We start from the raw sequence: 13,130 nt of genomic DNA on the forward strand, positions 1-13,130 counted from the left end.
TTTCTTTTTGTCTTATGGTCTTATGTGTATCTCTTGTTGCCTGTATGTTGTGGGGCTTTATTTTTTTTAAATTTGAGATTCTCTGTTTTAATTGGTGACCACAACCGCTGTATTATAATTAATGATATATTAAGACCGTTTCATACATGTTAAGACCCATATTCATGTTTATTTACCCATATTGCTTTCTTTCTTCTTCTTCTTCTTTTTTTTTTTTTAAGATTTTATTTATTTGACAGAGATCACAAGTAGGCAGAGGGCAGAGAGAGAGGGGGAGACAGGCTCCCTGCCAAGCAGAGAGCCTGATGCAGGGCTTGATCCCAGGACCCTGAGATCATGACCCGAGCCGAAGGCAGAGGATTTAACCCACTGACCCAGGTGCCCCAAGCCCATATTGCTTTCTTAATTACCCCAATCTCGATCCTCCTCTCTCCCCCCACCAAAAAACTCAGAAAAGCTTCAGCTACTTGGTATGTTGATCTTGTCCCCAGTCTTGTCAATATCAACAAAAATTTTAGTTTGGGGTATTTATTTAGTAACACTTGAGTTTTCTTATTTGAGGTCTCTTTAATTAATTAAAAATATATTTGTATGTTTTTGGTCTCCTTCTGGGACTCCTGTTGTCTACACACTGGCACTTCCACCTCTGTTTTCTATTTTCTGTTTTCTATCTCTTTATTCTTTCCTGCTTCCTCTGGGGAATATTCCTAATCAGATCTTCTTACTAATTCATTTAAAAACTGTGTCCATCTTACTAATTAACTGTTATTCATTGCAATTATTGCATGTAGGGTGATTTATTTCAGCCATTGCATTTATTCATAAACAGTATTCCCCTGGGTTCTTTTGTATTCTTTCTTGTTCCTTGCTGTATTGTTAATAATCTTTCCTTATGTCCTTCAATATATGTTTTCAAGCTTATTTGGAATTTTTAATCAGCATTTCCTAATCACACTGGTTTATTGTAGACTTTGTTTAGTTTGTTGGCTCTCCTTGGGAATGGTTCTGTTCTGGAGACGTTGAATTGTCTTGGCCTATGAGCCTCTGACTTTGGCGTAATTGGTCTCTAAAGTCTCTTGGGGAGTGGCCAAAGACCAAGCCATGGCTTTCTGGATCCTGGTGAATTTAAGGAGAATGGAGAGAGTGAGTCCCAGGGTAAAGACCAAGTCACCTTGGGGTATCCTGGATACTTTCCTGGGCTGCTTACACAGGAACACTAACACCTGGCCACTGGTGTAAAGTATTGGGATAAGACACTCCCCTCCCCACCCCACCCAAGTTATAATGCACCAGTCTTGCCGTGCTGGAGAAGAAACGAAGGGCAGGAATGGATGCCCAGGGTAGCAACTTAGTGCAAACTTACTTGTTTTCATGAACCCCTTACTCCTTTAGGGTTCTTATGCTGCTGTGAGAGTATTCTGTGGACCCTGGGACCAGCAGTGAGGCCTGTGGCTGTAGGGGAGGTCCCAAGCCCTGAGAAGGTGAAGAGCAGAACACAATAAAAGTCTGTCCTGTGCTCTATTGCTGTGGCCTCCAGCCGTTGTCTAGACCCCTTCCTCTCCTCAAAGTGGTGCACTCATTCGAGAAACCTAGAGTTTTTCATTTTTGTTTATCTCTTTTTTCCTTTTCCTTTTTTCCCCATTAAATGCTAACTCCTAAAATGCATGTGTGCCCTCCATTTCTGTAGTTTCTCCAGGGTCAATTTCTGGAGGTGGAGCCAGCAGCCCTAACTACGTGGCCCCCTTGGCTGGTGCTACAGTTCCTCGAACGTTTTCCTTCTCCACTCTGTCTCTTCATCACCTGACGCTGAGTTCCATGGGTGAGTTCATGTTTGTGGTCTTTATTGTCTTCTCTGTGCAGGCCTCCCTTCTTGAAAATCAGTAAGCGAAAGTCTTATGACAAACAGCGCTAAAATCAGCCCTCCTTCCTCTTCTTCCGCTCTGCCGCAGGTCTCAAGGTCTCTTGAGGCCTGGGGTGTCCACCGAGAATTTCCCAAAGCATGTTTTTTCTCCCCAATGTCTGCACAAAGACTCCATCTTGAAATGGAAAAGCTGCATACTGGCACTGTGTGTGAAAAAAAAATATATATATATCCCTGGGTATAAGAAGGAGTCATCATGATAGAAGAAACCCTTTAAGCTGTAGAAAGCTGAATTTCATCTAAAGACTACTCATTTTTTGAAGGAATCCATGGACCATGAATTAAGTTAATTTTGGACCAAAAGAGAAACATGTTATGAACAATCTCTATCCTCTTGGCCAACAGGAGACAATGATCTGTATCCTTTAGAGTCAAGAGGGGAACGGACAGTCTTTCCTTTGAGAGACAGGATGGTGGGACCACCCAATCAAGATGGCGGTTTCAAAAACAAAGGCACTGGCTACTCTTGATTCAAATCCTAGCCTGGCCACTTACTACTAATTGTGTGACTGTGGTGGGTGCATTATTTAACTCCTCTTTCACTTAGTTTCCTCATCACTAAAATGGGGGATAAAACCAGTTTCAGTGATTACAAAGAGTAAGTAAGCTAGTGTTTAGGAGTCCATTCATATCGACTACAGTATTTCCGTGATTGGAGTTCCTTTCTGTTGTCTTCTTCTTTTTTTTTTTTTTCTTTTGTCTTCTTAAATCATCTCTATTTAAGGGATGCTCTCCGTAACACCACCACCCCCGACAATACCCCTCTTCTGATGACAGCACGCAGAAGCTGTCATGCTCGAGCACAGGAGGGAAATGCTTGCAGCCATGAGAGTAGCCACACACCGTGCTGTGTGCACATGTTGGGATAGCGCAGCTGGGTGTACGCTTTGGTGCAGGGCGTCTGTGTGAGACAAGTCTGTGTGAGCACTAGCCTCGATTAGCCAGTCTGGCAGGGATGTGTGGACACTGACTTCCTGTCTCTTCTGAATGCATTTTCTTTCCTCCCCTCATTAAAGACATCTCAACTGGTTTTACTGAATTTCTGTTCAGCACTTCTCTTGTAGTACTTTGAGATTTTGTTGGGAAGTGATTTCTCCAAATTAAAACAAGATAAGTCTCTTAAGTAGAGGAGATGGCAGTGACATGCAGCTGCATTGCTGGTCAGTCAGCCAAGAGGGTTTCTGGAAAGTTAGAGACAAGGCATTGAATTTCTGTAAGTGGAAATTTCTGTAAGTCGGATCAGTGACCTGAGAGCCTGGTTGGTCAATGTTTAAGATAATGGAAAATCTCTGAAATCTTTCAGAGATGCTCACTAATCCAAATGGAGGAAGGCATGTTATTAGAAAATCTTCCTGACCTGAGTTACGCTGAGTTTTCACTCCTTCAGTGCTTCTTATTACTTACAGGGGGCAAACAGATGTTAATCCTGTGTCCCGGAGAACAAAACTAATCAGAAGGATAGCTCTTACTTTTCAAATGTGGTTTTTCCTCGTTACTTGACTCTCACAGGCACGTATCATTCTTTCTTTTATGTTTCCAGTTATTGTTTTCTCCCCCCTTGCCCCCCTGCAGACACATAAATTACCCATGGATTAATTCACTAAAATCAATCTTATGTAAGCTTAAGCTAGGAGTGAGCCATCTTGTCTCCCCTCTCAGAATAATAAATGGGGTTTACTTCTGAGTGTACCTGATTGTGTTTCTAAATATGGCTTCTGATCTCCCCTCTTCAGGTATAACCTTATTTTAAACTCTAAAGCATTAACTCCCTGATAAGCAGTTGAATGGTAATCTAGCCAATGGAAGAATCACTGTTTCAGGCCTTGTTCTTAAGAAAATGAGTTTATGCAGAGATCTTGTTCTGAGAATGTTTCTAATAACTTGAGCTGCCCCACCGAGCACTAATAAAGAGGAAAGGTCACATTCAGCTACCAGTTCCAACCGCATGGGTCCCTTCGTTCTTCCACTCCAAAGATGTCAGTGGTTATGACTTTAGGGTAATGGTTCACTTAGTAGGTTTTGATTTGTACCATTGACTCAGGAAAGAAGCAGTCACCACTGCAAAGAAACTTTGCCAGGATAACTACTATTAATAACTATTTGTTGTGGAGCTAGGTGAAAAGTGTATGAAATGTCTGTTGAATCAATGATAATGAATGAATGAACAGGGTTGGAGCTCCATGACAATAGTGTTTCTGTCATTTCTTTTTCAACATCTTTCCCTCTTTCAAGAACCATGATATCTTTCAAAGGTCTGTTTTGTAGTGAGGATCAAAGCAGGTGGGAAACTGACCATCTGAGTTAAAGTTGTCCTCTTGAAGAATCAGGTTTTATGGTATGATGGAAAATTACTTTTGTTTTTCAGGATCACAAGGGTAATAATATCTATCTGTATTGTCTACTGGGACACAAAGGAAAAGACGTAGTCCTTATGTATCTTTTCTGAAAAAGTTCTCCAGCTCTCAGGAGGACAGTAAGTTGAATAGTGTGCAGAACCTACAAATTGTTCCTGTTCCCCTTTATTTGCCTATCACAGTTCTCATTTAATCCTCATTTTTTCCATTTTATGCTTTCTAGATCTGAAAATCTTTCCAATAGTGGTCTTGATGCATTCTAATGACATTTAATTAGTCGCCTTTGGTCCCATCTTAGTCTCTCTCCCAGACTATATTAAAAATCAATGATTGTAACAATTCTAACGATCTGATGTGATGTTGGACAGTTCAAGTCTGGTCCCAGAATAATGAAAAAAAAAAGTCAAGAACAATGAAAGGATACTTCTTGCCCTAGATTTCTTTGCTGTGCTCCCCAAATTTACACTGTAGAGATCAATAGTTGTGTGTTGTTTTTGCAATTTCCAGGGTATGAGAACTGTTCTTTGGAGTTTATAGCAAAGTTGAAGATGGAAGCTGATTACACTGACAAAGACAATAACCTCAATGTTTTTACATATGGTTTTCTAACCTATTTGGATTATCTTTCCCCTTCCTACTACCCAAATTAAGTGGGATGTTAGCCGCGCATGACTGAAATGAAAAAATGAGCATGGAATGAGCTGGAGACATGATGAATGAATGAAAGATGAGAATATATTTCTGTAGAAAAATATGCACATATACATCTTTTTGCTTTTAACATACTCTGTATTAATTTATACATATACATAGCGTAAGCAGTTCACATCATTTTGGCACTATGTATAATTCTACGGTAAGCTGTGTTGTTTCGTCAGCCCCTACTATAATAGCACAATAATGTTTAGAATATCTAGCAATATATTATCACATTTGTACTAGAGCTGCCTCAAATACTCTGTTTTCCATGTTTGTAAACGAAAATAGGAACACCACTACATAAATACTGTGATTGGAAAAATACCTTCTTTTCAATTCCTCCCTTACATTCAGTAAAGGAGACATAAACCACTTTAGTATCCAAAATACATTTTCACTGAAGGAATATAATTTTCTTTGGGTGCACTAAATATCTAACCATAAACAAATCAACTTTTTGTTTTTCCACAACTAGATCACCTCTGAAAGGCAGTGGCATCGACATAGATGAGATTTGGGATTTGAAGGGTTTCAATGGATCTCCCCGTTTGGCACAAAATCAAATGATGGTAACTCTGATTACTGTTGCAAATCCACAAATGAACTTTAGGTGCCGGTAACGATAACTGGTTTGTTCAGGGATTTTTGAAGATTTTATGATGAGGATGTAAGGAAAGATATGGGAATATAGTATTGGGCTTTAATAAGACCCTCTACTTTTATTTTAAATGAACTGGTAGATGGTTCAACTTGTAGCAGTTACTTTTCCTCCTCCTGTTTTGCTAATAGCATCAAACCAAAGGTCAACTACAAACTGATTTCTAATTAGCCCTACTGAATCTTCCTGGAAAAGACCGAGATCTTGTTAAGCTTTGAAGCTGGGTGGAAGGCAGTTAATGGATTTATATGGAGTCTTTTAATTACCAGTCTTAAACAAATTTATCTTTTACTGCTAGATAGCACCCAAGGGCAAGAGGTAATCTGCTTTATAAACCTTAGAGTGATTTGCTTTATAAATCCTGGAGCTTAAGAAAGTGGAAAACTCTCTTTAAAGAGAATATTCTCTTCCACTAGAAATTATATTTTTGGCAGTTTTGTGAAAAATTTAGTGATGGATTCTTTGTGACCTCCCAATTTATAAATGCCAGCAACCAAAGCACACTCAACGTGAGGGCCAGTTCTTACGGCAGTTAGGGCCTGTTCGACGGACAGGATTATCCAAAACCACGCTGAGCATACGATATTAATAAACCAGTTAACAAACTGGCCCATCTAATGTTTTAAGCAAATTGACCCTAAATTTCTTTTTCATCCAAAACATAACCTCTTCCTGCCAAATGCAGGTCTCCCCTCTACCTTCTTAGTCATCTCTATATAAGAAAGCCACTTGGTCTTGCAGAGGTCATGTAATTTGTGCGGTTTACATTGTGAGGATGGTAAAACATCTGAGTAACATCAGAATTGATTGAAATAAAAAAATTAAAAATCAGATCCATAGCCAAATACAGAAATATTCTGATTCAAAGTCTAGAGTTAAAAAGAAAAATAGTGACCGTGCTTTTAATTTTTCAAAGTTATAAATGGCTCAAGATTAACAAGGAGCACCCTGTTTCTGAACTAGGTCAATTTAATTGTGTTTTTCTTGGATACTTTGCTTGCATTACTAAGACAACTGCATCTCAGTCCCAGATGAAAGATGGGGTTCACAAGGGATGCAGTGGGAGACCCCATTCCTAGACTGTCTCCCACAGCAATAGTACCAAGGATAACTTTCTCCAGATTTACTATGGACAAATTCACTTAATAATTCTTCACAAATGATATGCTCAGCTCCTGGGAGGATGGGGATCACTTTAAACGGATGGTCTGTCTGTCTCCCAGGAAATGAAGGCTCAGTGATCACGATGCTGCGCTAGCTTCACATTCAAGCGGATGACTCTTGCTCAATGATTTCCAAAGCAATGACCTCGGCACCCCCTTCGCCCAGGTTGTCGGCGGCTTCGTTCCTCGGCTCCTGGTGGCAGATATAAACCGGGATGTCCCCGGCTTCGGCCGCGGCGGCGGCAGCAGCGGCGGCGGCGGCGGCAGCGGCATTGGCCGCAGAGCGGCGGGGGTTCCTTCGCCCCCAGCGCTGATCCCACTGGGTTTTAAACTGCGCCCATTGGCGCTTCACGGTGGTTTGGACCTGAAAAAGAAAAGGGAATCTTGTTTTGGTATAATTGTCGGAAACGACCCCAGCCAAGCTTATGGGCACAGTTCGTGGAGCTTATCAGAGGCCAAGGAGGCTGAGTTGTAATTCTGATCCGAAGGACCCTGCAGTACACACGCTCCGGTTGGGGAATATATACCATCTTGGGAGAAGAATCTTTAAGTCAGAGAAAGGAGTTGCTTGCCTAAGCTACCACGGGCAAGGTCGTTTGCTCTTTTTGAGCAAAAGTCTCTTCTTTAGTTCTCCTGTCCAATGAATGAAAATTGCCTTGGTTTTATTATACCCATTATGGTATAGGTGTCCTATCAGAGGAAAAGATTTTTGGTGAAAAGTTTTTATCTGCTACCACCTCTGATAATGCAGAAATTTTTATCTAAACCTAAACACATTACTGTTTACATACATATACATACATACATACATATACATATGCATATGCATGTACCACAGCACAGCCCGGGGTTTCATTATAAGAGCTTCATACTGTGGATTTTCCTTTCTCCAGCATGGCTTGAGATGGGATGCCCTGGATAAAACTCTGGTTAATGGAGTACGAAGCTTTTAAGAATAAAATTTCAATCTCTTCCTATGAAAAAACTTCTAATATGTAAACAAACTTACCAAACTTGCTTTACAAATATGATAAACTGTATAGTAGAGAAGGAGAAGATGCTAAAGTCAGGAAGTTCTAAATACAAAAACCGCAATAACTACCGCGGAAAAGCAGTAATGCTGCTTGTCTAGCTCTGCTTTCTTCAGAACTGAGTTCAGTTTAGTCTTTAAGTTCATCTTCCCTGTCATCATCTCCTAACTTCTGGCTTTTCTCTATAGCTGAGCAAGACTAAAATAGAGATTATTGCTGCAGTATCTATTTTACATTTCTGATTTTCTATGGCTCAGTACAGGAGATATGCTTTTATACAAGATATTTGCATCGATTTATTAATACATCTTTTGTTATCTTGCTACCGAACTTGAATGTAAAGCCTAACCATTCTGGGGGCACAGGAGGGGGATTCCAGCAACAGTATGACCCGAGATAAAGCATGTAACGAGTTAATTGTGAAGAGCCAAATTTGTATGAATCTAAAAGAAGATATAAATGATAGTACAACATACTAACGTTATAAACCGATATGCATGATAGAAGGCTGAATAATTTCTGTGGCAAATACATTTTCTGTGTATCATAGCAGAACAGTCTTTCCAAATAATTATTAGTATTTGTCATATCCTTTTAAATATTTTACTCAGAAAAAGGCAAAACACTCAAATGATTCATCAAAGACAAGAGGGTATGAAACTTGTCACCGAAGAGAGGTTCTTCTTCATACAGCAGAGCAGCCATCAAGTTCAAGATGACAAATGGTAGACGAATTTGGTAATCCAATCATTTGGAATTATTGTGGCAACAAACTGTTTTTGTGTTTTTAGTTTTTTGGAGGTGATGAGTGTGTAAGTGTACTCTCTAATGTGCATCTATCTAATTTTATTTAAAAGAGAAAAAGACCAAAACTTTAAGTGCCATGGTCAAGCTGTGCATCTTGTAGCCGAACCTCGTGTTGACAAAAGACATACAGAGGGTCATGGACAGCATGAAAAGTTGGAGCTGTTGCTGTTATTTTCTGAGGGCTTACCACATGCCGTTTTCCAGGCTCTTGATTAGTATAAACTTATTTAATCCTGCTGATTTAATGGCTACTGTTCCCTTCACTTTACATATGGGGGCTGAGGTTATGTAACGTGTCCAGGGTCAGAACCGCTGGAATGTGGTGGAACCACCACACCAGGGGAAGCTCGTGGCTCCTGACCATGTGCTTGGCCACAGTACACACTGTAGACAGCTGACCATCAAGTTCTGAACTGAACTGAAAATAGAATTTGTTTCTTGTGGTCATTGCTTAGGCAGGATGAGAGCACTAAGTGTTGACACATCGACTCCAAAGACTGTGCTCTTTGGGTTTGGGTCCCAGCTTATTGCCTGCATAGGCTTTTTCGTCTTTTGGTTTTTTGGTTTTCTCTTTCTTAGATTTTTCTCCTTTGTAAAAAGGAGACCAGGACACGAATTCCGTTATGAGTAAGATTTACTGAGGTTATTTGAATCACCTCATATGATGTTGGTGCGTAGCAGCAGTAATTTCCTACTTTTTCTCCCATTCTCACCCCTTGCTAACCCCACCTCCCACCACCTCCAAGGTTCTGCCAGTCCATGTGGCTGGATTTGAGAGACAGGTGTCTCCCTTTTGATAGTCTGACACCTTCAGGCTCCTCTCCGGCCTAGTTCTTTATTAGGGCTATTTACTGGTTGAAAATTAATTCATATAAGTGTTTTGCTTCCTTTGATTTCCTAAGCACATTAGTGCAAGAGGTACAGATGGAAGGTGTAACACAGCTGGAGGGGACAAGATGGATTGGAGGAATAGAAGAGGCAGAGATGAGGAATAATGAAACAGTAAAGAAGAAAAGCAATTAGGACAGTTTATCTGCATTTAGTGCCGAATAACTGAGCATTGGCTAGTTTGTTCCCCCTCTGTGACATTTCTGTCTAGAGGTCAAGACACAAAGAGAAGATAAAGTCTGAAGGATTGGGTACATTTACTCTCTCTAATTGAAACAATGTGCTCTTGCTCACACCGGCTTCCTGCACACTCGGCTGCTGCCATTCAAAACAGCTGTAGGGGGACATACTCCAAATGGGCTGAACTGGACTGGGGTTACTCTCTTCAGAAGGAATTCAGTCCATACCCAGAGTGACCTGAAATCTTGGTTTGATGGTTTTGTCCTTTAGCTATTTACCCCAAATGCCTATATTTCAGTCACCCAGCCAGTGCAGACAGAAGGGATTCAGGTTCTGTAAGAGCACTTAGACACCAGGCACAGAGCTGCTATCAGGGGCAGGAGTGGAAAATTCCTGTCATTCTACTGCTTTTGTCTGAGTTGGCTCATCTCTCTGCCAAAGTGGTTTTAAGCCACTTATGGCCTTGACCTGAATTCTCCAAAATTAACAAACTGCTTGTCTCTCTCCACCAGCTATATCGTTTCTTCCCATCAGGCCTCTCTGCTCATGCTGCTCCCTCTGACCGGAATGGCCCTCTCCCACCCTTCACTGGTGCCCAAACTTGTTTTTCAGGACTCAACTCTGTTTCTCCAGGAAACTTTTCTTGATCCTTTGACACAGACAGAGTCAGGAGTCTCTCTTCTGTGCTCTTGTTGCAGTAACCTATACTCATTATTGCTCTTACTGCGCTATAACATTGTGACTTGCTGTGTCTCTCTCTCCTCCTGTACAAGAAAATTCTGAAAAGCAGGGACCATGTCTTGTTCATTTTTGTATTCCCAGAACATGTCATGCTGTTGGGCATACAGCAGTTCTTCAACAAATACTTGTGGACTGTCAACATCCATCCTAGAATGAGTTCATAACTCTTTCAGCCAAGAAAATGACCACTAATGACCATAATTAGTGCACTGATATCCGGTGGTACCAGGGTGGGGAGCTGAAAGCATCTAGGACAAACCTTATGGAGAAATTGAAATGTTCTTTCATGGGTTTTGATATGAGATCTAGAATCATTGCTTTTTGAGAACTTGAACTCCTTCCAGAGGTAAACCGTAAGCTACTGGGTGTTGGATCACCTACAACTGTTGCTAGGTCTTCTCTCATGCCATGGTGTGTGTTTTTGGGAACTGCTCTTGAGCTCCAATGAGTTGCTACTTTTGGAAATGAGCAGAAGCAGGCACTTGTCGGCAACCAGCTGGGCAGGGAAGGAAGACCGTCATTGGGTCACATCACACCACCTTTCTGTTCTTTCTCCACCTATAGCATCATTTCACTGGGTCTCATTCGATGCCATGAAAGAAAGGACTGAACTTTGGGTCAAGAAACTCACTCTGCCCACATTAGCCTTGTAATCTTGGGTAGGAGAGTTAACCTCTTTGAGACTCCTTTCTTCAATACAATTCTTCTACCTCACCTTGCTGTTGGAAGGATTAAATTGTGACAGTATATATCAAAGTGGCATCTAAGCTTTAAAGTACTACACAGGGAGGCTACTGTTATTATTGCTATTACTGTACTGTTATTACGGCAGGATGGTGACCTCAAGTCTTCAGACTAAAATGAAACTCTTCTGTCATATTCTTTTTTGGAGGGTGGTAGTGCTAAGAAAATACAAAGACCTCTCAATGACACACATAGTTGCTGATCTCATACATTCTACACTAGGTCTCTACAGAGTGCTCCATGGCCCAGGCTTGCTACTTCCTGGATTTCTTTTGGATTTCTATACCATTTATTTTTCTGTTGGGACTAGCCAAGAGATGGTATGGTTTTATTTGGGTCATACTATCTATTAAAGGTAGGTCCTTAATGCTTTAAATGCCAGATTTATAATCTAGGAACCATCAAATGCCCTGTTGAGGAATTAGGAAATATACTGCTTCAGCATATTTTTAGAGAAGCGATGTCCCCAGACAAAGGGAATTGACAGTTTCCGTGGATTCAGCATCTCTCAAATACCAACACTGTCTTTATAGATAAAACTCACACAGATATTTAGAGGTATCCAAAGAAGACAGTTTAAGTTTAGAGTGAGTTTGTAAAAGTGCCCAGAGGACGAAAAAAAAAAAAAAAAAAAGGCTTTGTTTCTCCTCACATTTTAAGAAAATAATCCCCATTGGCATATCCATGCGTATTAATGAAGTACCCTGCCCAGCATGAGGCCAAAGGGTTTGAGGCCTATTTTATGTTTTTAATATTATTATTATTACAGAAATGTTCATAGCCTTCTATAATTGCATTCCCGAATTATAATCTATTCTTTTGTGTGGAGATGGCAATCTGCTTCAATTTGTAAACCACACATATAAGAATAGGCCCTTAGCAGGATGTAAAAGACACTTGAATAATTATAGTTTAATAGGGCAATTATCTCCTACAATACCACAGGTTGAGCTTGATGCTGCTTTGATCACTAAAATAAGGGCATTGAATCTGTTTGGGGGGAAAAAAAAACAGGGAGACTTTTCATTGCTCTTGAAAAGCATCAGAAATGTTAGGAGTTACCAATGTGATAAATATACAAAGTTTTGAATTATATAGATTCATCACTCCTTATAAAAGCAATTAACACAGATCACTTTACATTTTCCCTAATTATATCAATTTCTTTATTAACCACTTTAAAAAATAGAGCCCTGATCTGATGGTTTGAAGTCATAAGTATTACACCTGGCTCTAGTATTAACCATCTATATGAGGTTGGTATATTTGGGCCTCAGTGAAAAAGAAAATCAGGTCAGAATCTTCACAGTTGGACTTGAATGCTTTCATCTTTGGCCTTAGTTTTCCTCAAGTTCAGCATAAGCACCAGAAGTTATATACTATTGAGTGGAAGGTGGGATTTATTCCTAGGAGTTTTGATCCATTGGATAGAAAGATTTTTCAAACCTGCTCCCTCACACCTTCACTTGCTGATGCCACAACTCAACAGGCCTGCTGCAATCGAAATTTAAGATTAAAAATCATGAACTTTAAAAACACTTTAGATCCACTTGGAGGTATGCTTTAAATGCTTTTATATGACTTTCTGAAGCGGTACCCCTATTAAACCCTGTTAATTAGATACTGAGGGATGCTTCTGAATATTATTCATAAAGTTGTCACTGATATTTTTTTCACCTTTTGGAGCATTATCTTTACTGGTCTTTTTCTTACAGAATGTACATGCCCTACAGTTTGAGATAAATTGGGTACCTCATGATCATAAGACCAAGCTTTCTAATTCCCATTCACTATGTACTCTTCTAGTCTGTAGAAGCTTTCTTGTTTTAGAAGACACCAACAAATAAATATCATCTATAATAAGGTTAATATTTTTGAAAATATTTAACTATTATATTTCCTAAATAAAATTACCCTGCAACTCCCTAGCTCATTAAGTCGTGG

The 13,130-nt window shown here is 40.1% G+C and overlaps 1 protein-coding gene across 1 annotated transcript in view; it reads right to left on the reverse strand.

The window, feature by feature from the left end:
* Nucleotides 1–6,054: 6,054 nt before the first annotated feature.
* CALCR (calcitonin receptor) overlaps nt 6,055–13,130 on the reverse strand; it is a 155,899-nt gene continuing 148,823 nt past the window's right edge. The window contains exon 14 of the mRNA XM_044246039.1: nt 6,055–7,159. Within this exon, the coding sequence (XP_044101974.1) occupies nt 6,899–7,159 (261 nt within the window). The 3' untranslated portion in view covers nt 6,055–6,898. The remainder of the gene's footprint in view (nt 7,160–13,130) is intronic.

The sequence above is a fragment of the Neovison vison genome, chromosome 4 (genome assembly GCF_020171115.1).
Source record: "Neovison vison isolate M4711 chromosome 4, ASM_NN_V1, whole genome shotgun sequence".
Classification (NCBI taxonomy): Eukaryota; Metazoa; Chordata; class Mammalia; order Carnivora; family Mustelidae; genus Neogale; species Neogale vison.